The sequence below is a fragment of the Mixophyes fleayi genome, chromosome 7 (assembly GCF_038048845.1).
Source record: "Mixophyes fleayi isolate aMixFle1 chromosome 7, aMixFle1.hap1, whole genome shotgun sequence".
NCBI classification, from domain to species: Eukaryota; Metazoa; Chordata; class Amphibia; order Anura; family Limnodynastidae; genus Mixophyes; species Mixophyes fleayi.
This window is the reverse complement of record NC_134408.1, coordinates 41,343,857-41,371,758: the sequence shown is the minus strand read 5'-3', so window position 1 is coordinate 41,371,758 and position 27,902 is coordinate 41,343,857. Positions and strand designations below refer to the sequence as shown.

Genomic DNA, 27,902 nt, shown 5'->3' with positions numbered 1-27,902 from the left:
AAGCTCCAATGGGGCAGGGACTGATGTGAGTGAGTTCTCTGTACAGTGCTGCTGAATTAGTGGCGCTATATAAATAAATGGTTATAATAATAATAATAATAATAATAATAAAATAGTAGAACTCAATTACTAAGATTACATTTAGTTGCAAAACTTGTACTGAACCACAGCAACCAATCAGCCAATGGTGGAACTACCATTGGGGCGTCAGGTGCTGTGCTCCGGAACCCATGGAGATAATGGGGCCAGCTGTGCGGCATTTGCAGGGGGTGGGATCTAGCGAGCTGTGGGTCCCAGTTCCCTCCTCCCTGCACTGGGGCCCACAGCTTGCTAGTTCCACCTCTACAATCAGCAACTCATTTTTATTTGGTGTGAAATAGATAATGAATTTTAATGGTCAATATACGCAGGATAACAGCTAGGTCCGGCTCATCATAATGTCTGTTCATATTAATTAGTGATTTGCTGAGGCTGCTCATTGACAGCTCAAACAATATAACAGGGATTCATCCTGCCTCGACGTGGCCTAAGTACACCACAGCCAATTATACCATGATGTATTCCTGATTTAACGAAAGACTAACAAACAGACTAAGAGCCAGTGCAAATGGGCGGTTTAATCCACCGGTGGGGCATTGCGTTATTCCTGTTACAGAGACACAGGGGTACCAGTACAATAAGGATCATTAATCCATTTTAGAAAAGGCACATCCCATGCACACTGGTTTCTTCATATAGTGAGTGTCATTTCTTCTCCTTCAGTCCTGTTACATAAAGAAACCAATGAGCACAGGCTGTTCTTTTTCTCACAGATATATAGATAGTGCCCCCAATGTGCCAGTGTATCTCTTCTACCTTCCTGAAAAGTGAGAGGGCAGATTAAACAACTTATGTCTACTTGGCCTAACACTCCGGGATAAGCCAGAAAGTGGTTCTACAGGGGGATGTTTAGCAATGTAAATGTCTGAGACATTTATGTCCATTATAATCGGAATTATTCTGCACATTGTGTCTAAATTGGGGGCGGGGGATCGGTTCTACAGGAATTTGTTATCGACAGGGACTGGTCATCATAAATTATTGATAAGACAATGTAATAATGTCCTCATTAACCACCATTTCTCATCATTGCCAACAGCTGATTCAGATCTCCTTTGGGCTCTTGTCCTCTCTTCTGCTTTTCGAGGTTTAGCCTCAGGAACATCTGTAATAAGGTGACTTCCTGGCCAGTCACAGGATCGTGGAGGGCTGGGCACGTGGGGTTGCAGTGTGGCCATTGACAGTTATCTATCAAGTGAAAGGGGCATCCACGGATTACAGTCTTGGGTCCCCTTCGCTCCTGAAGGCTTCTTTCCCAGCATTGTAAAGCTCGAGCTAAGTTCACTCCCTTCACCTGGAACTCCAACCAATTGCTGTTAAAGAGAAATGATATTGTTTTATACAGTGAATAATACTACAGTATTATTATTATTATTAATTTTTATTTATAAGGCGCCACAAGGCATCCGCAGCGCCGTACAGGGACAAACAAATTACAATACAATGGGAGACAGCACAGTACAGTAAACAGTAAGCACAGCAACTCAGTAAGCTCAATGCACAGCTAGAGAGGGTGGGGAAGGGGGAGGGAGGATCCGCAAACGACGGGGCCCAAGAAGGAGGGCGCGGAAGACAGGGAGACCCCCAGGAGGGAGGAGGGAGCGAGAGTGGACGTGGGGTGGAGGACCCTCGAGGAGGAGGGCTAAGTAGCTGGAGAGCAGAGTTAGAAGTGGTGGAAACAGGAGGAGAGATGGCCCTGCTCAGAGGAGCGGACAATCTAAGGGGAGGGGTGGACAGACAGAGAGACGCAGGGGAGAGAGGGAGAGTAAGGGGACGGAGGCAGAAGATAAGGTAGGAAGTTAAGTGGGAGACAGAAAGGCTTTAAGAAAAAGGTGAGTACTCCTATTCTATGAGAGGTTTTCTGCAAACATTATTATATTTATTAAAACCCATGCAAAAGAAAAAGTGTCCATAGCAACCAATCAGTTATTTACTTTGATTCTCTTAACGGCACTATAAAAATTATTGCAACCGATTAGTTAACCTTTATCGGCAACAAAACCTTTTTCATTTACTCCGGTTTTCATGAATGTCATCCGTTTAACTGTTAAATAATGCAAGAATTCTGCCATTCCTATGGTAATGTGACATGTTACTAACATCAAATATGCCTATAAACAAGGCTTTATGTGCAGAGTGGCTTAGGCCCATATAGTTTACTAAACATATATAAAAAAGCAGAACCATAATGTACCAGACCAATGAATAGGGTCTATTTTCCTTTAAGACAGACCACGCTTCTGTTAAAGAATAGAAAGAACACGGAGAATGACTGGAATGTCTTTATTCTTCTTACCTTTTTGTAATAAGTGTGTGGGAGAAGCAGGCTGGAGCAAACGTTGCCCTGTAAATTAATGCGATAAAGAAATATGTTTATTAAAGGTGTATTCTTTAGATTACCGTGTAGTACTGATAATACAGCACAAATTCAGTACAAAATGAAAGTAAAGGATTAATAAGTATGATCAGTTGTAATCTATAAAATTCATTTACAAATGAAACACTGCAGTTGAATTATGCCACGTGCATATTGTTGTCTAAGTGCACACATTTACAGGCACGAGCATTGATTTGTGGGCCAAGATGGTGGTGTATGCGGGAGGACAAAAATTTGCACTTTCTCATTGGGGGTGGGGGCGTTGGCTGGATTGAGCGAGTTCCTTGCTCAGTGTGTACTAAGTGTACTAATGGGCCTACTTACACTGCCACATGCACATGTCTGTCTGAACCCTTACCCATTACATAGGGACACTACTACGGCGGTGGACTAATTGCCATCTCTCTGGGTTCTAAATAAATATAAAATGATACTGAGTACTTCACCCATCTAATTAAACAAAGGAAGTTAAACTGGGCATCTGGACAGTAATTAGAACATGGGACAGATGCAAAATGTCTAGGTGAGTTTATCAAATTCCTGAACCATCCTCTTAAACGTCAAATCTTATTCTATCTAATTATCACCCCTCTATACAGTTCATGCCAAACTTACATTTCATCATCATTTATTTATTTATATAGCGCCACTAATTCTACAGCGCTGTACAGAGAACTCACTCACATCAGTCCCTGCCCCATTGAGGCTTACAGCCTAAATTCCCTAACACACACACACACACACACACACACACAGATGGAGACAGACAGACAGAGACAGACAGACTAGGGTCAATTTGTTAGCAGCCAATTAACCTACCAGTGTGTTTTTGGAGTGTGGGAGGAAACAGGAGCACCCAGAGGAAACCCACGCAAACACGGGGAGAACATACAAACTCCTCACAGATAAGGCCATGGTCGGGAATTGAACTCATGAACCCAGTGCTGCAAGGCAGAAGTGCTAACCACTTAGCCACCTACTGACCCTCGAACTACACTCAATGTGTGCCGGGATCAAATAGCTCCTCAATGCAATCTGGCTGGTCCAATAGGCACTATGTATCACTTGACCTCTTACTTTTATTTTTCTTTTGCATGCATATTTTCTGCCCTACAAGACTTCAGCCCCAGTATAGTATAGTAACACCAAGAATGCTAAATGACATATATATCAGCTGTCTTGGTGGCTGTACTTATTGTATTTCTTATACCAATTTAAGCAGTAATGCCAATCAGGAGTGACCATTATTCTTGTTACATTTGTTTTGCTTTTACACACAGACCAGTGACTTTGGTCACTATGGCTGACTGCCAATGAAGTTCTTCTCAACTCTTTGATCTAGAAACAGGCTTATCTCTTACGGAACTTCACGCAGCGATTTCTTAAGCTCTCTTCCAATGCTTTGTATGTTGTTCCACTGATTTGCTGTCATGAATTGGAAGTCTGGCTGGATGTTTTCTATTCTTAGCTGTTCAACATCATAGAGCCACTGAACCACGAAGATAGGGGCTGAAACACAATTATAGCAATGGCTGATACATTAAGATAAGAGCAAATAAAAACAAAACAAAGTGACTAAAAGGTATCCATATCAGGTTATTGATTGCCTGTTTGTAATTTTGTATCGATTATTGGATAAGAAACAAATAAAGACATGCAATAAATGTATATATGAATAGTCATTAATGTCATATGTTCCATATTTAAAAAATACATTTTATTTACCCCTTTAATATAAAGTAGGAAATTATAATTATCTAAATAGTTACCTAAATCTGGTAACTGGACAATCAGATTTCAAAGCAATCACCCAGTTATTCAAACATAATGACAGAGAGTTTCTATTTTTCCCAATGATATAAAAATAAGCAGAAACATTGGATTTTGATTGACCATACCAGTAATTTTAAAGAGGCCAAGCGGATCTAGGTGTGGAAAGCTATACAGTGCAATCTGTCTCTTAATGACATTTAAGAATAATAAAAGTGTCAAGCAGGTGTAATAAGTGGTTCTTGCCCTTAACGGCACCATTCAAACCAGTCTGTTTTGTCATTTCAGTCAATGTTGGTTGACTGACCTACAACCTATTTATATCAATAACAAACAATGTACATTAATTACAACCAAACCTGTGATAATCACATTTCATTGATGTGTATGACTTGTGGCCATAAAAACACTGCCACTTATCCTCTCTCTTAAACTGTTGTCTGCAGTTATCCGGGAGTACTCCATTCCAAAGCCTGCAGGTAAGAAGACAGGTAACTGTAAGGAGATATCATCAGGATACTAATATGTAAACTGACAGTTAATTCTGTTATTATACGACAATGCTGGACAACGGGTGGCCTGTCAGCTGCCCAGTGAACCTATGGCCCCCAACTTTGATTTATTGTCTGCTTTGTTATAAGGCAGAAAATAATACTGAATGGGAGCAGCCAGATTCTGTGTCATGTGACCCCTTCTGTACACTGCTGGGCAGTCACACAGCCAATCAGAGGAGGAGCAGCATGAGGGAGTACGGTGCATTCAGCACTACGTGGTCTCCTTCCTTCCTCTGCGGACTATAGCAATGGAGGCAAGTATGTTTGGACTAGATTAGTCAGTGAGTGGGGGACATATGTTGAGTTGACTATGACATGTGGGGTGTATATGTGAAGGAATGAGTGGCATGTGGAGTGCATGTGCAGAGTTGTGAGCGGCAGGTGGGAAGGTGTGAGCGGAAGGTTATGGAGGTGTGAGCCGCAGGTTATGGAGGTATGAGCGACAGGTTATGGAGGTGTGAGCGGCAGGTGTGGAGGTATGAGCGGCAGGTTATGGAGGTATGAGCGGCAGGTTATGGAGGTGTGAGCGGCAGGTTATGGAGGTGTGAGCGGCAGGTTATGAAGTTCTGAGTGACAGGTTATGGAGGTGTGAGCGACAGGTTATGGAGGTGTGAGCGACAGGTTATGGAGGTATGAGTGGCAGGTGTGGAGGTATGAGCGGCAGGTTATGGAGGTATGAGTGGAAGGTTATGGAGGTGTGAGCGACAGGTTATGGAGGTGTGAGCGACAGGTTATGGAGGTGTGAGCGACAGGTTATGGAGGTGTGAGCGACAGGTTATGGAGGTGTGAGCGACAGGTTATGGAGGTATGAGCGGCATGTGGGGGGGTTGGAGCGGCATGTAGGGGAGTCTGAGTGGCATGTGGGGAGGTTTGAGCAGCAGGTGGGGACGTATGAGTGGCAGGCAGAGAGGTATGAGCAGCATGTAGGGGAGTCAGAGGGCATGTGGGGCATTTTATTAAGGGTAATGTGTGATCCTTTTGAAGGTTAGACGGCCACACAAGCAGCTCTTGAAGTGTGTCCGGTTGCCCATCACTGGTATACAAGGTCATAGAGGTGCATCTACATTGCATTTTAAAGGCTTTGGCAAATCAATTATAAATTACTGAAGTCTTTATGGGAGGATCTACATGGAAATGTATCAATTGCTCTAACATTTTATGATATACATGTGCATACTGTATGTATGTTCAAGAAAATAAAAAAACAGCAATTTATTTTTATTTTTTTAAATAATTTGCAGACTAGTCTAAAAATATACAGAAAGGTCATACGGGATAGCAAATATTTTGGCCATGTTGTGACAACTGTAACATACATGTATCACAAAAACTGGGCATGTCTCTAAGTGTGACTTGTCTTCCAATATTCTTTAAGTGTGCCTTCTAATACATGGCATAAAAACAAGTTTATATTACACTGTTTTACATATACTGTATGTGTAATTTGCTACTGGCATTAGTTTTGTGACATTACATTAAAAATTGTTTACTCATACTGGGCATTCTCTAGAGAGCAAATCTAGCAAACCTGTATTTGGACAAACCAAACTTCAATGCAAGGGGAGCAAATGCATAATTGTGTGCATGCAGGGAAAATACTGCCTGCTTTTGTATGTAGCACAATAATATCCGGCAGTCTCATTTTAACACTGTGGTTTAAGATGAAGTTAGGACACGTCTCCTCCTATAACACTATAATTCTGTTTGCACATTTTAAAACTACCCCACCTGCAGGGCAATGAGAGAAACGACTGCACACATTGACAGAATAATGATGAGGCTGACAGGACAAGCCACGGTAGCCGTCCAATTAGCTGCTCTGACAACATTTTCACACATCTCTACCCTTCCAGGGGAAATAATTTAGACAAAATTGGCAAGGCATTTTACAGAGACCACACCTACAATTTAGTAAGCCTCGTCTCCTATGGCAATTAAAATTTGCATTGTCCCACAAAAAAATCAGGTGTATTGGGGAAGTCTGTTTTTTAAATCCCTACAGTTTATTTTTGAACTTTTCTTCAGTATCTCCTGAACCACTGACATCTAAGTGTGAAAACTCTATATTTCTACTTATTCAGAGGTGAGAATTTTGTTGGTAAGAGGTTTATTTTCCACTTACTTCAGACCTTTCTTGATGGCATCAGTCAGTGCACAAGAGGTACCATCCATACAATCAGATTTTGCATGTTTAGTATCAAGGAACCATCCAGAATCAACCAGGCCTCTGACCTGAACGGCATCAGCAGTCAGCTCTTCCACAAGAGAAGCCACCCTGTCAATATTGATCAAGACTCCAGTACCTCCAGCGCTGCCACATAGGAAGAAAAATATAAGATGAGGAGCTTCTGAACTCTGTTCTATTACAATATAAACTTGGGTGGATTTGAATTATATACTAAAACAACAGGTGAACTCACATGTTTGTAGTGAACTTGTTTCTTACAACTCCCAATAAACACTAGGAATATTTGTGTACTTTGGATAAGGTTGAAGAAACTACAGTCCAATCTGTTTGCTCAGTCCAATCGCCAAATGACCACATCTAAGCTATTTGGCCACACATGTGACTGATCAAATTGCACATGTCTGACTGTCCAGACACCTTGATGAGTGATTAGGTTGTGCTGTGTATCGGGCAATGTGCTCCCCTTTCATTTCTAGGTCAGGAGATGACCTCACATGTTGACATACATATATTTCATTGATTTTTGCATTTCATAAAATTTCACATAGAGATCAGTTGGAGAAATAATATAGAAACATCTTACACACAAAGCATTTAGTGCAGAAACAATATTCTAGATTTAAGCTATTAATATGTATTATAAATACATCGTTCTAGAATAGCTGTAGCCACACTCTGGCACAAGACTTTATTTCCGTTTTTAAATAAAGCTACTAATAAAAGGGAGGGTTAATGGCTATGTAGATAAGATTTATCCAATGAAGTAAGTCATGGGTTCTAAATTCTGACATATACTGACAGAGGTAATAACCCAATCAAATTACTGTCCTGACAGACCATCCCAATTCAGCACATTTGGATCTGTTGGGATGAATCCCCTTGGTGCTATGGCGTGCCAATTCTTTGACACTCCACCTGAATTGGTTTTGTGAATTACCTGTTACCGACCACTAGACACCTATCTGGATCCAATGTATTCTATCAGGGTGTAGTTGGGCTCCTTGATAAAATGGTGACCAAACAACACAATCTATAATGCTGCTACTAACACTATGCTGTAACCTGCAACCTCTGGATCCAGCCCAGAACCGATCATTAAAACCTAGCTTTCACATTGCGGTAGTAGAGGAAACCAGGTGACATCACAGGGACTGCCACCTTCAGGGACTGGCTGTATTACGGCATCCATGGTCAGTAACAACAGATCATTGTTATTATTATTATTTACTTATATAGTGTCAACATATATTACAATTATTACAGAAAATCTTTAATTATTCACATCAGTCCCTGAGCCTGTAGAGCTTACAGTATATACTCTCTACCACGCAAACATACACACACTAACATTAATCTGCTAGAATGGTTTTTGGAGTGTCAGTAGTGTCATGCCAGCTAATATTACTATTAGAAGTACTCTAGCTTGGGTCCCTCCTATATATTTGTGCCTTCCAGAGAAATTTAAAACAAATCAATAGAAGATAAAGTTAACAAAAAAAAACAGCAAAAAGTAGCAAACCACAAATTACACTATAAAGACAAAAATAAAAAAGCAAAATAAATTTTAAAAAGTATCTGACACCTATCCAACTCTGCACTAATACCACAATGCATAAATGTCACACAGGATGTATGTCACTCCAAGGTCAAAGCAATAAAAAAAAATGCCCCATTGTTTGTCCAACTGTCTAACATCGGCTATTTCTCCCCTTACACAGACTGTGAGGATTTTAGTTGGGAAAAAGTGTAATAAAGTAAGGAGGGGCACACACTAGCACCATTTCTGTGACTCCATGATAAGGTGATTTAAGCCTATATTGCTCATGTATAAAAAGTGACGACCATGTCTCCTAGATAATATAAGTGCATGTGCTCACACAATTCTCTCCCTTCTACACTGGCAGATCAAGGCAATACATGAATTGAAGTCACACATTATGTGTGCTCCAAGGCTGGTCTGATAAATTCAGCCTTTGTTGCTTTGTAGATAATGCAAAACAATAGGTATATAGGTATAAAACATTGACTGTAAAACTCAACAATCAACAAGATAAAATACAACCTTTTTCATATACTGGAAGTGGGATTTGGGTGGGAGAACATGTTCAAGTTGTACATGTGTTAGAATAAAGCAATGGGCCATGACAACGATCTTGTAGCCACTTTACATACATCTTCAATAAGTGTATTACTGTTACACTGGGAAACCCATCTGTCCAAGTTGTTTCAGGACAATACTAAAAGTATATACATGATATTTACTATATTATGGCAGAAGCCTAATTGTAAGCTCTTGCACCTAAAGGTGCCCATACCTATGCCAGCTCTCTGTCAGATTTGACCATACATGTATATACACATGTACAGCTGCATGGAAAGATCCGAATGTTCGCAGTCCGTTGAAGACAAAATCAGCTGGTTGGACAATAACCTCATGCTCACATGATAGCATTGTCCAATCGGGTTAACCAGCCATCCCGGACGACTTCTAAATGATTCGGTTAAAATGTTACTCGGTATAGGAAATCTTTTCTGCAATATGTGTTCAGTTAAATCTAAATCAAATTAATTGCCAGCAAAATTGGAGCAATTCCAACAAATTTTAATGAAACTTATTTTCTTCAGAATCCTATACTATTGGTTATGACGGGTATGCTGTGGGTCAATATATGTTTTAATTTTTCCATAGTTTTTCGCATTATTGTAAGAACTAAAAAAGATCATTTTAAAATTGTCTTTAAAGGTATTTGATTGATTTCTTTGCAAGTGGTTTATAATTTATAATTATTAACACTGGATCATGTCTTACATAAATTTCTATAGTCTTCAATATTTGAGACTTGTTCTACATAAGGTCTCAGGCAGTTATAAGATCCGTCACCACCTTTTACCATGTGAACTAAGTGGACCATGGAGATAATGGGCCCTGCTGCATGGCAGATGCTGAGGGTCGGGGGCCCCAGTTCACTCCTCCCCGCCTCCCTACACACAGCTCACTAGCTCCGCCTCTGTGTGAACTATTAACTAATCAACTACTAAATTTGCTGCTCTAACTGAGTTGGATTCCCATTGCCTTTGTAATGTGTTTTTTGTCAGAAGCTTTCGCTGAGTTTATTTATTGAGAGGTGTGGTTTTATCTCCCTCTATATTGATTTGACCCTGATTTAGCTCATATGCAAATTAGGATTTTGCTGAGAACACAACATCATACTTTGCAATTACTTTACGTTTACTCAGTCACAGAATCCTTATAAAATATCTCAAATATCTACATATGACAAAGTAGCAAGCAGGAGGTGGTTACAATAAATACAATTGGAAACCTATATCTTTCTGCCACCTAGTGGTACAAAGTAGTAGACCATACATTGGATAACCATATCACAGTCAGATGTATCTGCCAGGAGCAGCAGAGGAATTTAGTGATGCAAGATCAGGTCTACCGATAAATCAGCCTTGGGGCTTTCTGTAGCCATTGAGCCATTTTTTTATTTCATTTTTTCTTCTACTTTTTTCTCCTCACTGAATTATTTAATATGCATTCAAAATCCCTTCTTAATTTTAATTTTTGCTGTTGAACATACAGTAATCCCCTCATTCAAAATGTATTAATATATATAGCAGGTCTCATGCCCCAAGTGGGTTACCATAAACATTAAATGGGAATTCTGTGGAACATACAAGCCCCAAACTTGTCAAAGTCATACTTGCACCCCTGTTTCTGAATAGGGAAGTTCCACCACCCCCTTTAATGACCTGGGCTGTATGCGAATGCTTGTCACTAGCGCCAAGCAACAGTATTGCCATACAATTTGGCCACACATGTTGGGCACACATTAGATGAGAGGCGGCTGCTCTGTGCTCCGTACAATAATTTTCATACCAAATGGTGGCCCTTTAAAAGGTTGGAAGATCAGTGCAAACATATCCTAATGGCGATCATCTTCCAATCAGATTTATGGGAATGCCTAATAATGGCATGACCAACCTGGATAATTAACAAACATTGGGATCATTTTGGGGCCACATTCCAATTGCCTGATATCGCCAGTTATATCACAATGTGTGTGGGCACTGTAACACCACAAACATCCCTATTATAATCTACTACTGACCACAGCATAAGATTTCAAGTTGCTGATATGCAGCTTGTATAGTTTTATGTATTGAATATGTGAACTGTGATTGTTCCTCTGGGAAACCAGAGACACAGCAGATTTCATGTTTATTTCATGGATATACAGAGCGGGACCACCTTATTACTATATGTGGTCATGCTATGATATGTCTAGATGGACGTATTTGGAGCATGCCTAGAATCTTTACTATCTTCCCTGTGTGCTATTGGCTTGTTGGTCCACTAAGGTGATGCATTAGGTTTACTCTCTGCCTTCCTCCATCCCAATTGGGAGCACTCTGCCGAATTACTGAGTAAATGTAAGGAGTGAAAGCACACAGGATCATCATTTCAATATATATATATATATATATATATATATATATATACACATACACACACACAATAATAATAAACATACCTAGAGCCCGCTAATATGACATTTTTGGCTTGTTTAATGCCCTTTGACACCAAGTCTCGGATCACCTCCTGTATAATTATGGATCCCATGAAAGCAAAGTCTGGAGAATATGAAGAAGACAGGCATTAAAGTAATTAATCATTTAGAAACTGCTATATTTAAAACAGATATTCTAAAAAAAATTATATGGTTTAACCATACGTGAAGTAAAAGTATTATTATTTAGACATTGCATTGTTAAGATTAATATAACATATATGAATAAAATGTAACTCTGCAAATACCATATTTCTGTCTTACAATAATGGGCCTCATTTAAAGTTGACTATATGTCATTTTATGTGACAGAAATATACGCATTTCTGTACCGTACATGCACACCAACATGCGTCCACTGTGTATCTAGAGTTGTGCATGTTGTAGACTTGGAAAGGAAGTACGCGAGCGGGCAATCGCTGAGTAAAGCATACATACATGTGGACACATCCCCTATCTGGTGCGGGTGCTGGTGCACAGCTACACAATGATGATGATGACTATTAGCAGCACTATTAATAACAACTTCTACTTGGATATTTGTGTATTGACCTCTCCGGCTATTACGCAGGGTATGGACAGAACATTCTGCTCAGGGACAGAATGTTGTTTGTAAAGAGATCTGGCCATATATCAGCTCTGATATACAGCAATATTGCAGCACGTGTGGTCCAAAAACAACCAAGACAGCCAATAATAATCCAATCAAAACTGATTTGATCATTATGAGACACATACAGTTGAAAGATGGCTGCTAATGGCCTACATGGACGCATCTTCTGGCCACATTAAGACGCCCCAGTAATGCCAGAAGTCATCCAGCTATATTTTGTTCAGTTTGTCGAGCAGTAGGCTCCTTTCATGTGTAGTTGCCATTAAGGTGGCAAATGGCTCTATAGGTTGCCTACAGAGTCACATAATTGGGCCAGGATATCAGGCACGGACAGGATGTATGGTAGAAGTACTGTATGTATTTTAAAAAAGTGGTACTTTTCCTTTAAAGAGATGATCAACTAAAAGCAACATTTCACAATAGAATTGCCGGCAGGTAGAATGCTGTTTATATTTGTCTGATTGATTCCTTCCCTGCGGCCTTGCTTTCAAGACTCTGATAGCAAGCAGAGCCACAGCTGTCCTGGGCAAAGTCTAAAGTGGTTGGTGAGCCCTTCTCTCCAGTAGACACTGATTAAGACCTATTAGCGTCATGTGGAGGCAGGGGTTTGCTGACCACTTCAGATACTGCTTAGGACAGCTGCGACTCTGCAGGCTGACAGAGCACCTACAGCAGGTCCGCAGGCAAGAAGCCAATCAGATAACTGAGAAACAGTCGTGGAATGGAAATGAGAACAAATGACATTAGGACTAATTCTGTGAAGATGTACACACAGAATGCCGTAACTGGCATTGACTACAAAATAATACTCTTTTGTAGACTATGTTTTTGTTTTGTTATTTATATGTTTGTGTTTGATTATAATATACTGTATGTATTTTATGCATTTATGAAGAGTGTAGTAGGTCAATCATTATTTAAGAAATTGTTAAAGTAGAATTCCCTCCTTATCCTCCTATCACATCTACCATTCATTCTGTAGAACGGGATTGGCTGCCTTCCACATGCATTGCCCATGGCCTCTCACAGATTTCATTAAACCCAGCTATGCAGAATTAATGTGAGCAAAAGGAGAAAAGTACTCTAGGTCACAAGTAATACCACAAAAGTGTACAATAAATTCCTACACTTGCTCCTATATTTTGCAGTTCTGCCCATTTAGAGCCTGATTCAGCCAGGAAGGCAAAGTGAACGTAATGTGCGTTTTTTAAATTGGACCGAAATGGCATTCAAGTACAAGCGGATCTCAAGGAACATCTGCAGCTGAATACGGGTATAAGTACGCTCTGGCTATAAGTTACTTGCTGTATACAGAGGGACACACTGCAGGATACGCACAATGCATATGTGCAATATCAAGTCCCATCAGAATGCACAGATATAAAAAAAATACATTAACATCTGTTAATAGAAAACACATTAAAAAAATGTTTGGGGTTTTTTTCCCATATTTTTTTCCCATGTAATACATTTATCGGGATGCTATTAATGCCTACTGTACATAAAATGCGTTTTTACAGTTGCTCTTAATTGCAAACACATGTTCTAGCGTGTATACGTGGCCGTCATCACTATCACTCGGCACTTACACATGATCGGTAGCTGGTGCAAGTGATACAGCTAAAAAACACGTACCTTAGAGATGCCCAAAGCAGAATCAGACAAATGTGTGTTTGCCAGACACGCTTTTACTGTACATTGTGGACAGGCATACATCTCTTCCCTCCACCATTCTGCCCTTGAAATTGTAAGCAGTCGGAAATGTAATTTGTGTTCGAAGGTGAATTGCATCCACTTCCGTTCAATGGCGTACAGTAAATGTTGTATGAGCATGTGCAGAGCAATGTTACACAAAATACGCCACGTATCAGGATTTACGTTCCTTGATGAGTCAGGCCCTTAATGTATAATACCATTTATATAAAGCTAGTGATTATTAAAGTCAGGCAGTCAGTCCCACTTAATACAGTACATAAATGCTCTTGTAAGTTTCAGAAAAATTAATATACCATTCTGAGATTTGGACACATTTCCACTCCAGACGTCACTTGAGCAATACGGGACAGACCTGAAGGGGGAAAAAAAACATCATACTAAAGTATTTAGGATTACAGTTGTAATTTTATTTTATTTTACAAAACAGTTCGTTTTACACGCAACATGAATTAGGCTGATTGACCCCTGTTGTTGTGTTAAATGCTAGGGACACCACATGGCAAACACAATTGCTTTTGACTTGCAGTGATTAACAATAATTGCTCTTGTAGTCAGCAGGGTGACGTAAACGTGCAGGTAGACCGTGCTAGTGGATGTGGGTGATTGAAACCAATGGGTTCCATTCCCACACCTGCTGGAGGCCAGTGGATAAAGGCAGATATGTAATACTCAATCACATTGGCTGTTCCAAATGAGGCATCACTAAGCATGAGCCAATATGTGCCATAGTGGACGGACCATCAATGCCAGATCCTTTAGTTGCAGCATGGGCCTCTCCGACTGTAGCTCTGCCAGCCGGTCATGGATCTAAGAACTACAGTTATTTCCTAACACAATTTACAATCCTCTTGCCAGCTGCTGTACCAGGCAGATGAGCTTACATTGTTCTATGCTCTTGTGTCCTAGGAGGGTAAAATTGTGTGTACATAAGAACAGTGCATCAACAGCTGTTACTCTGTCTACAACCAGTGGGCACTAGGTATTGCTATGGAATTAGAATATATAATATGGTTTCCAAAATGCCTTAGGCATTTCAGTAATTACATATACAATTAACAATGAATATATTTATAAGTTGAAATGTTAAGCTCCAGCTTCAGAATAACCAATATCAGTGAACTACCAAAACTAAGGAACAAGGGAGGTACATCATTATTTAACATACACTAACTGTATGTCTCTCCTATGTCTGAAAGGGTGTTCAGAGGGTAGCTGGAGTCTAACGGATACACAGACAATTAAAGCTGGCCATTGGGTGGCTGTATCATTGATGTACACGGCTAAATCTGAACGGTCTGGACATTCAGTGCACCGGGCCAGACATCCAAATCTGAGAAAACAACGTTCTCAGTTGGTATTTACCAGGATAAGTCGGATGTGAACATCCTGCTATCCTCCTGTTCTACATCTTTGTCTGTCTATCCCATGCATTGCTCATGGCCTCTCATAGATTTTAATAGAACTAATTAATATGTGCAGGAGGAGAAAAGTACTATAGGGACTAGATTTACTAAACTGCGGGTTTGGAAAAATAGAGATGTTGCCTATAGCAACCAATCAGATTCTAGCTTTCATTTATTTAGTGCATTCTACAAAATGACAGCTGGAATCTGATTGGTTGCTATAGGCAACATCTCCACTTTTTCAAACCTGTAGTAAATATACCCCTAGGTCACATATAATACCACAGTGTACAATAATATTTATTTACTCCAAGGTGAGATCTTGTGTTCAGCTGAATTAAGTTTGATATTACTGGTCAGTTGTCCATACTTAGCCTGGTCACAATAGACTCACACTGCATTTAGATTCCACCAATGAGGATTTTCATCCTGTCTGGGTGACAGAATTCCTGTACCTGTCAACAATAAGGATAAAAGAGATATATTACTAATACTGCATTACTGGAGACAGCCGCTCAGGTCATCGACCCCTTTGTAATATGTGAGAGGTCACTTGCAATTCTGTCCCCTGTGTGATTTCTCCTTGTATCAGTACAATTGTATACTTTTTTCATTACCTTTTGTCACATTACACCATGGAAATTGAAATAAATTAAATAAAACTGTTTCCAGCTGTATGCATTATAACCCTTGACAGCAAAATGAAAATAACCTATGCAAAAAATCTTAATAATTAATATAATTTCATTACTAATATACCTGGCTGGGAGACAAGTGATCTTACCCTTAGAGTAATCACTATAAACTTGCTCAGTTACAACCAATGACCTTTCAGGTCACACAACAGGTAATTGGTCACCACCTGACATCAATTGTAGTGGTTTTGATTTCTACAGAATAAAACCGGCTGTTCCTTGAGGATTCCACTAGTAGTAGTGCATGCTTTAGCAAGGAATTCACAATGGTTAGAAATAGGCTTTCAAAAGAGCACCTGGATAAAGTTGTGGAAAGGCACAAGTTAGGAGAAGGATTCAAATATATTTCAAAGGCTTTTACTCTCCCTCTGAGAATCATTCAAAGCATTGTTCAGAAGTGGAAAGCGTATGGCACCACCAGCACCTTGCCTAGATCGGGCCGTCCCTCCAAACTGTATAAACGGAACTTGAACAATTCTGCAGGGATGAGTGGGCAAATATTCCCAATCTAGATGCACAAAGCTGGTGGAGACATATCCAAACAGACTGATGGCTTTAATTACAGCAACAGGTGGCTGTACAACGTATTATATCATGGAACTGATCACTTTTCCAACCCTGTTATTCTAAATTTGAATATTCAGAACTGTTGCCTTTTCTTGGTTAGTTGAATGTTGTAAAGTGAAATGTGTAAACAAAACTGGAAAAAGTTTGGATGAATGTATTTCAATTTCCAAGTTGTAACGTGACAAAAGGTAATGATTTTGACAGGGTATGATGATTATCTATAGGCACTGTAATTATATGATATTATCAGTATGGGAAGCGGGGGAACGTGGTACGCCTGGTAAACGCGGCAGGAGACCACCATACGTACCGGAGCACCCTGCCAACTCACCTGTCCTGTAAAGGTTCACAGGAGGTTAAGGGCACCTTCTACCTTAACCTCCCAGTCCCTGAACAGAGCAGGAATCAGTAAAGACACCTCAGTGCGGGGAAGCGGCTTCAATGCGCAAGCACAATGGAAATGCCAGTGTCGGCCCTGATGGGTTTCATTGTGGTTTTCACAGATAAAGGTCTGTACTGAAAAATGTGCAACAATGAGCACATTCTGCAATGCACAGAACTGGAGCATTGATTGATGGTGGGATATCTAACTTATCTCACTTGCACTTACCATAAGCCATTCAGCACATTTTACCTCAAGGAGAGGACGGACAAAGCTTCGGCTTATCATGACCACCTAGGCTTTCATCCACATCATTGCATGTTATATGAAACGACCTATATGATGCTGTAGTATAATGTTCAGCCTCACATGCGCTTCTGTCTAGGTTAGAAAGACTAGAGCCATACTTGCCAACTCACCCGACTCCCGATATTTGAGTCGGCCTCACGGACTCCCGGGAGAGCAGGCAAGTCTCCCGCATCCCGCAACTGCCTAGCCTAAAGGACGCGATTTGCCGTGAATCGTGTCATTTTGGCTCCACCCCTGCGACAAAACAGCTTTTCCGTCGCGGGGGTGGGGCCAAAATGCCGCGTTTGGTCACGCCCCTCTCCCGGACTACACTTGCCGAAAGTAGGCGAGTATGACTAGAGCTACCATATGGCTAAAGGTATGTTTAGAGTTTGAAGAATTGGGCTAATCCAGGGTTAGGGTCAAAGTTTTGTTTCAATATATTTTTATAGCTCGGACTAACATTATGGCTAAGAGCAGAACTAATAGCAGAAAATGAAGCATTTCAGGCACTGAAGTCAGCAATCTTTTGTCCTGTGATGAAGCATGTGGGAGGTGAGTACCTGGGTGGGTGTTGACTCATTTCCTGCATCCTGATAGATGTAAGTACAGTTGTCTAAATTTTTTAAATAGTTGAATGAATTAGATACATTTATCAGCCAGGAGATCTTAGCTCCTGTAATAGTTCTTATATAGCTTAATAAAGCTGGGAATTTGTATAACCTACATCGGCTAATATAATTTGCAATTGTTGGAGGAAAAGTGATCTTGATGGGATATACACTATTACTATGGCAACTGTCTTTATAGTGTGTAACACATTATACATGATTGACTTGTTTGTAAGGTACCACCATACACAGAGGGCCAGACAGTTGGGGAAACAGATCACACATAAAACCAGGCACATTAAAGTTAGACAAAATAAATGTTGATGTGAAAACAAAGGTTATGTATATGTGTATTTGTGTTATTTATTTATATAGCACCAGTGTACTCATAATGATTTTCAATTGGGAATAAGCACAGCAATAAAACAAAACCCAACAAGCAAAATGGTAAGTGGGCCCTGCTCACAAACCTACAATCTAGGAAAATAGGAGTGTGATACCTAAGGTTAAATTGGGGGAAGAGTGCTTAGTGGGGCTATATGATCCAGGCACACAGCAATGTTGGTCTGGGGATCAGTAGGGTTTGAGTATAGAAAGACTGCATGATTTCATGAGCTTGCCTGAAGAGCTAAGTTTTCAGGGTACACTTGAATGTGTGGATGCATGAGGAAATATTTTTTTAATGAGGGGTTGGGGTGCATAGTCCGTGCAGCCCAAAAAAGGTTCAGTAACCTGGGAATGGGAGCAAGTGTTGAGTGAGGATGAGAGACACAGAGCCTGGGCTGATCAAAGGAGTCGAGTTGGGAGATATTTTAAGTGAAATAAAGAGGAGAGGTATGATGGTGCAGGTTTGTAAATGGATTTATGTTAGTAGAAGTATTTTATATTGGATTCTGTAAAGTACAAGCAACCAATGCATGGATTGGCAGGGCTGCCGTGAAGAATCTCGGGCCCTACATGCAGCTTAAGCAAGTGTGAACATGAACAAGCTGTGTGCACAATTATGGCAAAAGCCGCTGCTACGTCCTGGGGTGTCTGAGGTGTGTGATCACGTGGAGCAATAGTAAGATAATGGTCTGGTCAGTCACTTTCCCTTGACCATAATCCAGCTCAGAGGGGCCATGGATGGGGAATAGGTTGGAGCCCCATCCTTCCCCACTATAATTTTCACCACCAGGATGGCAGGGGTGAAAGTCTGATTAGGGGAAGATGAGTAAAATTAATTCCAGAAGATTAAAGTTTTTGCATTGTCTTGTATGAGATATGTGCATAGATTTGTAGACAGAATGGATTAGGGAAACAAATGACAGGCCTGAGTCAAGGATGACAACTAATGAGAGAGCGTAACAGGCAATATGATAATACAATGTCAGGTAATTGGTGGAAAAATTAATAGATTTGTTTATTAAACATTAAGGTTGAGGTGGCAAGAGGCCTTCAAGATGAAATGGTAGAAAGACGCGGTAATGTGGGCAAACACAGAGATATGTGAAGAGGTGAAAGATCCATTGAGGACAGAAAAATGTGTGTGCCATCCGCATATAGGTAAAACTGAAACCTATAGGAGCTTATTTGTTTTCAAAGAAAAGTGGTATAGATAGAGAAGAGCAGAAGGCTTAGGACTGAGCATTGTGCTACCTAATACAGGAAGTGGAGATGCGGTCAGAATTAGTTTTATATTCAGAACAGGAGTAATTACTGCAAGCTTGAATAATGATAGAAAGTGATAAAGAGCGAGGGATTACAGGTAATAGTTAGGCTGGGATAAGAACAGGACATAGCAAACAATTGATTTGTTAAAGAAGTAGACAGATAATAGATTGGGAGGAGAAGAGAAGGGGGATCAACTGAAGAAAAGGTGCCAGTGGGTGCAGGAAAGGAATTGATCAGGTTGTTGCTAAAGGAAGAGGAAACCTTTTCATATTAGACCTTGTTAAGCTTGTGCTTGAAGTGATGGTGGTCAGAGGCGGATCCAGAGGTGGACACCTCCCCCCCCCAGCAGGGGCAGGCTGCCTGCATCTGCAGGCCATATACATGGGCCTGTCAGCCGATAGGCGTAAGGAGAATCCTGCTGAGCCACCCTGATTAGCCACAAGCAGAGTGGCCGGGCAGCATCCTCTGCCAGCCTTGTGGCTGACAGGCACATGTACATAATGTGCGGGCGCAGACAGCCCACCCCTGTTAGGAAATAAAGAGGGGATAGGGCACTAAATTAACTCCTCCCCCACCTCCCAAAAGATCCGCCCCTGAGTTGGCTTGAGAAAGTTTATAAGTGCTTTACATGTATTGAAAAAGTGTTTGAAATTAGCAGACTGAGCAACGATGATAGATTGGAAGTATATTTGTTTGGCAAGGTCCAGAGACTCTCCATAGGATTGGTGAATAGCAGCTTATTTGAGGAATTATGAAACGTGTGTCAATGATGTTATACTTTGTGTGCCATGGCTGAAGTTATAGTCCACAAAGTAAATACAATTTAGCTGGAGCCACTTTCTTGATCAAGGGATGTTGCTAAGGTGTGATTAAGATGGAAGACTAACAACATTAAAACAAGAGAATATAGAAATTGTGAGAGACGTTGTTGGTGAGAGGTGAGAAGTTATTGAAAATGATTAAAACTGCAATTTCAGCAGGTGTGAGGAGCCATGGTTCAGTTAAAGTGTAAAGAGGGTAAAGTGGTTGAGTACATATTGCAGGGGATGGTCAGAGAGGAAAATGTGTGTTAAATAAACGAGAAACTGAGCAAAATTGAGAGAAAATGATACCAAGACAGTGTGGATATACACAATGAGTAAGAGGGAGAGTCCACAGAGAGGAGATTAGAGAGCGAGTAGTTTGAATGCTGAAGGGGAATGTGGATCATCAATTGGGATGTTGAAATTACCCAAAATAATGTTGTCAATGTTAGAAGATAAGAAATGAAGAAGCCATATAGATAAATGTTCACAGCAGTAGGCATAAAGAAGGAGTTAAAAAGCTGGATAACATGTATTTCAAAAGATAGGAACATAATTATAGAAATGTGGGTAGGAGCTATTAATATCTTGCAGAACTAATACTGTAATGCATTAAACATGGAGAGGTTAATAACCTAATAACAGGGCTGATCGGGGGAAGAACACTAACACGTGGCCCTCCATACCCAAGAAGTGGGACAACACAAGCTAACTGGTGCTAATTGTATAATAAACTAATTAAATTCTGCAAGAAACATTATCTCATCTGTGTGTATATGACGCAGTTTGTGTTTTACAGGTGTTAACAAATCTAGAACACACAAAATGCGTGGGGTTTGTTGAAATTAGGCTACTTTACCTTTCCTGGTCTTCGGCCAGTCTGAAGAGCTCATTAAACGCTTGGCGTTCTTATATCTAACATCGCAGGTCTCTTTGCTGTAACAACACCAACCTCCTGTTTATAGGGAAACACAAAGAATCCTGATTAGACAAACTATGCTAATTAATTACACAATCTGGAAGTTTATTATTTGATTTTCACCTCCACACCAATATTCATGAGAGTGTGGCCTTGCAGCTCATTAGAAAGTGATGTCACCAGCTCCTATTGAATTGATAGGCTGCATTCCTGCAGCTATTGCCTCAGGTGACAAAATGGCTGCTTACCCGCTGTGTAGATGGCAGGTGAACGTTAATGTAAAGAAAGCGGTCAGTACCTTCAAGAAATATTATCCATCGTTTGTTTGCTTTGGCTTCTCGTATATAATACCTAGAAGTACAAAACACAGAGGAGATTAGTTATTATCAGTGTTACCTTGGTGAAATGTTCTCTTCCACTACTTACCCAGCTGGTGTCCCATCATTACAGGTCACCAACGTGTTCTTCAGCAGGTGGAGCTTCATGTCTTCAGACGCTTTGTGCTCGTGCAGTGGTGTCAATGTTGGGCTTCTTAATAGAATCAATGCATGCTCCAGAGAAGAAAGGTTAGCTGGAAGTATGGGGTCCGGCTGAAGAATTTGCGTACCTGGAACTGTAGTCTTTAAACCAACTTTATTTGTACGTTTATTTTGAGGCGTCACTTGTTTCAGTACTAGCAAAATCAGGAAAGACTCTATAAGCTTCATAGTTTTCCTCAGTTCTTCTTACAACGTGTTTTTACTTACAAGGTTTCAATGCGTATATTACAAGAATCAACCCTGTTAAGAGACATTCATAGTAAATATATGTGTTTTATAACGTTCTATTACTGTACCATGCATTTAGATCAGCATGATCCTTAATAAAGATCTACACCACACAGACTTCAACAATATACAAGCGCAGTCAGGTTATACTCACATTCATAGAGCTTACATTCTAACTGAATCTGAATTAGTCAAATACAATGTAAGGAAACAGAAGCCCCATCTGTATCACAGCACGGGAATGATATAAAGTCGAGTCTGAAGAAATAGCAAGTGGAGGACTTTTTACCAAGGACATAGGAAATGTTAGATCAACTCTCTGTAAAGCTACATTCTGAATCAGCTGTACAGTGCAACTCTGCACAATGGACTTTATTTTTTGAACAACTACAATTTCTAGTTAATTCAGATTAATGGTCTAATAAATCTAAAATAGTTTATAACATTGTCAAATTCTGCAGGAGTTTTGCAGAACTGAAGGTATTTTACAGATGGTTGTGATTGCGGGGGGAGATTATTTCCCTCTGAAGGATACTGCAGCCAGCCTGTTATAGCCACTATTTGAAGAATATAACTGATAACAGAACATAACTTGCACACATCTTCACAGCAAATGTAAGATGTCAAGCATCTAAAGTTTTTCCAAGGTATGGTAACTTTTACATCATATGTGTCAACATTATTAGTAGCTTTTTACTACAAGGGACATGTATTATAGGTTAGCCGGTCTTTTAATAGGAACAGTAGCTTCTGAAACCTTTTGCTATCATGTATTTCATTGTATGTTTCTAATAGAACCTTATATCTGTAAGTGTTTAATATATGTATAAACACCTGTCAATAATAGCTGTATACAGTTTCATATGGTCTCAGAACAACTCCTTTGTGACTTCTAACATCGACACAATTTATTATTATTATATGTAATTGTCATTTTGTTTGTTTTGTCAAAGCATAATAAAATCCCATTCAGACATCAGAGAACACTGCCACCTAGTGGGCCAAAGTAGATAATGGATGTACATATTGGTGACTTTTTTTTGCAAGAAAAACACCTTGAAAACTGCAATGATCATGCACATGATATTTATTTGGATTAAATTTTAGATATAGTGCCCCTAATGTGTATTTGTCTCTTAATGGCCAATCGTTACCTCTTCATCTCCAACCTTGCTTTTATGTGTTAATTAATGAAAAGACTTTTGGAAAGTGATTGAAGCGATGACTTCATAAGGACATTGGGCCTGATTCATTAAAGATCTTAACTTAAGAAACTTCTTATTTAAGTCTCCTGGACAAAACCATGTTACAATGCAAGGGGTGCAAATTAGTTTTCTGTTTTGCACATAAGTTAAATACTGACTGTTTTTTTATGTAGCACACACATACTTGATAGCTTATTTGTACACTGAAATTTAAAGTTGATATTTGTGTGCTACATGAAAAAACAGTCAGTATTTAACTTATGTGCAAAACAGAATACTAATTTACATCCCTTGCATTGTAACATGGTTTTGTCCAGGAGACTGAAATAAGAAGTTTCTCAAGTTAAGATCCTTAATGAATCAGGCCTATGATTCTTACATTGTGAATCAATATTCAGTCTATAAATTCACCATGAACAAGTGACATGACTGAATATTGGTTCAGTCCAAAAAAATGGTTGTCTTCACTTTGTAAAGAATGGGCATGTCTTCTGTAAACAAAGGTTTCATATAATTCTGTATAAAAAGAGACAACGAAGTCACCATAAGAATGCATTAAAAATGAAGAGAAGATTATGTTACAATATAAAATAGCAGCTATGATGAATTATATTTCCCTTATGTTGCCTTTCTGTGAAGTGAGGAGAAGATGGGCGAGTGAGAATACCTGGAAGGGGGTGAATGACATTTCAGTAAAACAAAGAGTGTCCAATGTTTGATCTCATACAACCCCTCCATATTTATAGTCACCTGGCTGCCATGTGCTGCCTTTACCTATTACATAATGGATTGTATACTAAACGGATGCATACGGGCTGGATTCAATCAAGAGAACAAATCACAAGGCCACTATTTAATGCGAAAATTGCAACATTAAAATGCTCTTTGCATAACATATACCGGTAAATACTGAAAAGATCCATTATTGTAAACAAAGTTTAAATAGACATCCTTGTTCTGTTTGAAAAGAATACAAAGGAACAAAGAGTATGTTTTTTTTATACATTTAGAGCACAGTGCACATTATTTTATTTTTTAAACAAGTTTATAAAATTCTCACGCCAGTTGATTACCCATACTTTTTGATCGTTGATATCCCCTGTCTTTAGAACATATAATGAAGGCTAAACTAGATTCATTTGTTATCAGGGAAAGAAAATACTGAACTTTGACGTATAAAGTGACCTTTCTACTTTGAGCCTTACCACTCTCCAGGCAAGTGCAAGGAAGGAAACCAGGATTTGGTTCAGTTCCAGATTCATTAAAAAAAAAAAAAGAATAAAGTTTAAAAAAAATGATAAAGAAGAATATTAAAAAATATATATTTTAAAAACCAAGGACAAATGCTTCATTTTAATAATAAAGCATGTTTTCCATTGGGAAGCCTCAGATAAAAGGACAGTGGCTGTACTTGTACCAGAGCTGTTCTTGTTAAATAGTCTCCCCATTCTATAGCTGGCAATGGCTTTCACTGGATCGTGGGCATTGTTAAATCCTACAAACACTCCTGTTACACTGCCCCTGTTACATGCAGCCCTGTTCTCACATAACCACATGAGGGCAGAGCCATCTTAACAACATTATGGGCCCCCGGGCAAAGCAGTGCACCGAGGCCCCTAGATATAGATATAGCTATAGATATATAGATGTATACAGATACAGATATAGATATATAGAGATAGAGATAGATAGATGTACTTGCTCAGTGACCCTTGAAGGTTTTTTTGCAGGTTTTTTTCTTTTGCAGGATTATTTATTCTCATTAAGAGCCCTGCCTATGGGGGCCCCTTTGCCCGTGGGGCCCCCGGGCAGCTGCCCATCATGCCCAATGGAAAAGATGGCCCTGCATGAGGGGCCATGTAACCGCCTCATCTCCTGCTGCTGGAAACAGTCTGCTTGGCTACAGGCAGGGGCGAAACACTGCTATGTTGGGCTCCATAGCAAAATTTGGGTAGGGGCTCGGCGATCTCATTCTTGCTTCCTGTACACCCTGCTCTACTATCAATAGAGCAGAGTGTGGGACGTCACTTGAGCATGTGTGGTCTGGTGTACAGGGGGAGGCTGGGCTGAGGGGCAGGGGGCATCTGCCCCCAGACCGGTCCCATAGTGGGCTACCTTGGGCTGGGTCATTGGGCCACCTGCTTATTTTTTCCTTTAAAATGTTCCTAATAGGCTGCTGAGTTGAGTCTTGCCCCTGGGCTAAATTTACCAGCCCAAATATGCAAGTGCCACTCAGAAGAGGGGGGCCTCAAAGGAAGGGGAACAACTTGGCAATGCCGGGACCCCTTCACCTCCGGGCTCCCTAGCTGCCACACTGACTGTACCCCCTATTGTTTCTCCGCTGTTACATGTGTTCTCCACCCACTGGGGGCATGAGAACATGCAGGAGATGACGATTGACAACAAAAGACTGCTCTGACTCTAGTCAAACACACCTTATAAAATGAATGTAGAAGAAACAAAACAGCTGTAACAAACAATAAATGTAACCAGTTTATTTATATGTTGTTTGTTCAATGTATAGGTTATAGGGTTCCTATTGTACTAAGCATTGTGTCCCTATGAAGAGCAGACTGAGGCAGCTGCATCAATGAATTGTCAACATTTTCCTTTTACAATGTACACTGCTCACAAATCTTCATGTTACTGTGTGAGGTGAATGGGAAATGTCAGACAGCAGAATGACTAGACAGTTATATACGGCATCTAATGTCACCATGTGACTTTCAGACTAAGATGTACAATATCATTACACTGTAATCTGATTGGCTGCAGTGTAATTGATGTTTATTTATCTATTTGAAATAATAATAAATTGAATCATTACTTCCAATACAATCATTACATACTGGGTAGCACTCATGTGATATGTACTTTCATCAGGGGAGGGCTGGCAAGTTTTAGCCCGGAGGGCAAGACTCGACTCAACAGCTGAACTTAATGGAAACAAATGCGGGTGGCCCAGTGACCCAGCCCAAGGTAGCTCACTATGAGACCGGTGTATTTATCTGCAGATTGTGACTTGCAGTATATGGCTGGCAATGGAGGGTATCACTGTGAAATATATGTCTAGCAATGGGGGTATCTGTACAATGCATGTTGGGTAATGGGTGTGTTTCTCTGTAAAAAAAAAAAACTGCCAATGATTATCTGTATGTAATATATGGCTGGCAATGGTCGAATCCCGGGCAATATGTGACTGGCAATTATGGATATCTCTGTGCCACGTATGTTGGCAACTGGGGAGTAATCTGTGCAAAATATGTCTGGCAATGTGGTGTATTATTTACAGTATAAATGTAATTTCCTGGAAATAAAATGGGCAAAGAGATACAAAGAGATGTCATTTCAAATGAGCATTAAAAACAAAAAATCAGTACATCACAAATAAAGCATCACTACTATTGTGTATAACCAAGCCCAAACAAACAAAAAGAAAATACATCTGAATAGTGCCTGTTAAGCCCATAAAAACTATAAAGCACATGTTATGAAATAGCCTAAAATAACAAATATGATGATTGAATGACATTAACATTAATAACAAATCAGTCCCAGGGAGTATATTTACTAAACTGCGGGTTTGAAAAAGTGGAGATGTTGTCTATAGCAACCAATCAGATTCTAGCTGTTTTGTAGAATGTACTAAATAAATAACTAGAATCTGATTGGTTGCTATAGGCAACATCTCCACTTTTTCAAGCCTGCAGATTAGTAAATATACCCCCCAATGTAGTTACTTATCTACCTCACATTTTATACACACTGGTGATGACTTTCCAATAAGCAAAACATTAATTTGCACCTTCACATAAGATATGATGACATTGAATTTACTAAAAAATAAATAAAGTGTGACATATAAAATACTAATAGAGTCTACAATAAGTAAACACTGATTTACTATGTGCGTTAGAAATATTGCAGCTATTATACAGTTTGGTTGTTATTGATTTCCTTGGTAATATGTGTGAGATCTAAGTAAAAAGTGAATTTACCTCTATATCTCTGGATGCAGCACTGGAGATGTTGGCAGTGTATAAGATAAAGCCAACAGACAGAAGTCCCAATCACCAAGAAAACACTTCATCTATGTGTTGCACATATACTGTATTTTGGATGGCAGCTGGATGACTCATTGATCTGTAAAGGGGATTACAAGCACAGTCCCCTCACATCCCTGAAATGCAGGGCATCCATAGACATCAAAGGGACATGTCTAACCAAGGTTAAACTGCTTAACACCATCATTGCTGGGGAACAAGGAATGCACAACAGCTTCCCCCAAAGTCCCAACATATTTGATTCCATTTAATAGGAAGTAGCATTTACATAACTAAAAGGTGGTTATAATTCGTTGACCTTTTAAATGTAATATCATACAATTTTCCAACACCATTTGGATCTAGTTAAAAACACCTCAAATATATAACACCGCCATTTGGTTTATTGGAACGTTTAAACTTGGTCTGTATGGAGGGAATACATCTGCCAAGCAAATATCATCATCATCATCATCATATATTTATATAGCGCCAGCAAATTCCGTAGCGCTTTACAATTGGGATCAAAGATTAATAAAACAATACTGAGTAATACATACAGACAGAGAGGTAAGAGAACCCTGCTCGCAAGCTTACAACCTGACATTTTATAGCCACTGTGATATAATACAATTGTTAATGTGCACACTGCATGCTGACAAATTTCTGTAAATA

The 27,902-nt window shown here is 39.8% G+C and overlaps 1 protein-coding gene across 2 annotated transcripts; it reads right to left on the bottom strand.

The window, feature by feature from the left end:
• Positions 1-597: 597 nt before the first annotated feature.
• LOC142097684 (palmitoleoyl-protein carboxylesterase notum2-like) lies at positions 598-27,248 on the bottom strand. Of its 2 annotated transcripts, XM_075179741.1 has the most exons (12): positions 27,183-27,248; positions 21,639-21,991; positions 21,511-21,563; positions 21,153-21,248; positions 15,689-15,749; positions 14,185-14,243; positions 11,527-11,626; positions 6,923-7,111; positions 4,619-4,719; positions 3,838-3,985; positions 2,396-2,443; positions 598-1,412 (listed from the first exon to the last, which is right to left on the bottom strand). In XM_075179741.1, exons 2-12 carry the CDS (start codon positions 21,917-21,919, stop codon positions 1,109-1,111), a joined length of 1,440 nt encoding a protein of 479 aa, XP_075035842.1. In that variant the 5' UTR covers positions 21,920-21,991; positions 27,183-27,248; the 3' UTR covers positions 598-1,108. The 2 variants fall into 2 exon arrangements, with proteins under 2 accessions (XP_075035842.1, XP_075035843.1); XM_075179742.1 differs by lacking the exon at positions 27,183-27,248 and having other exon boundaries at positions 21,639-22,059.
• Positions 27,249-27,902: the final 654 nt, after the last annotated feature.

Coding starts and splice junctions, on each gene's coding strand:
- LOC142097684 (XM_075179741.1), bottom strand. CDS start 21,919: ATGAAGCTTATAGAGTCTTTCCTGATTTTGCTAGTACTGAAACAAGTG. Junction 21,564..21,638: donor AATGATGGGACACCAGCTGG/GTAAGTAGTGGA, acceptor TTGTACTTCTAG/GTATTATATACGAGAAGCCA. Junction 14,244..15,688: donor TGGTGGAATCTAAATGCAGT/GTGAGTCTATTG, acceptor TTCCCCCTTCAG/GTCTGTCCCGTATTGCTCAA.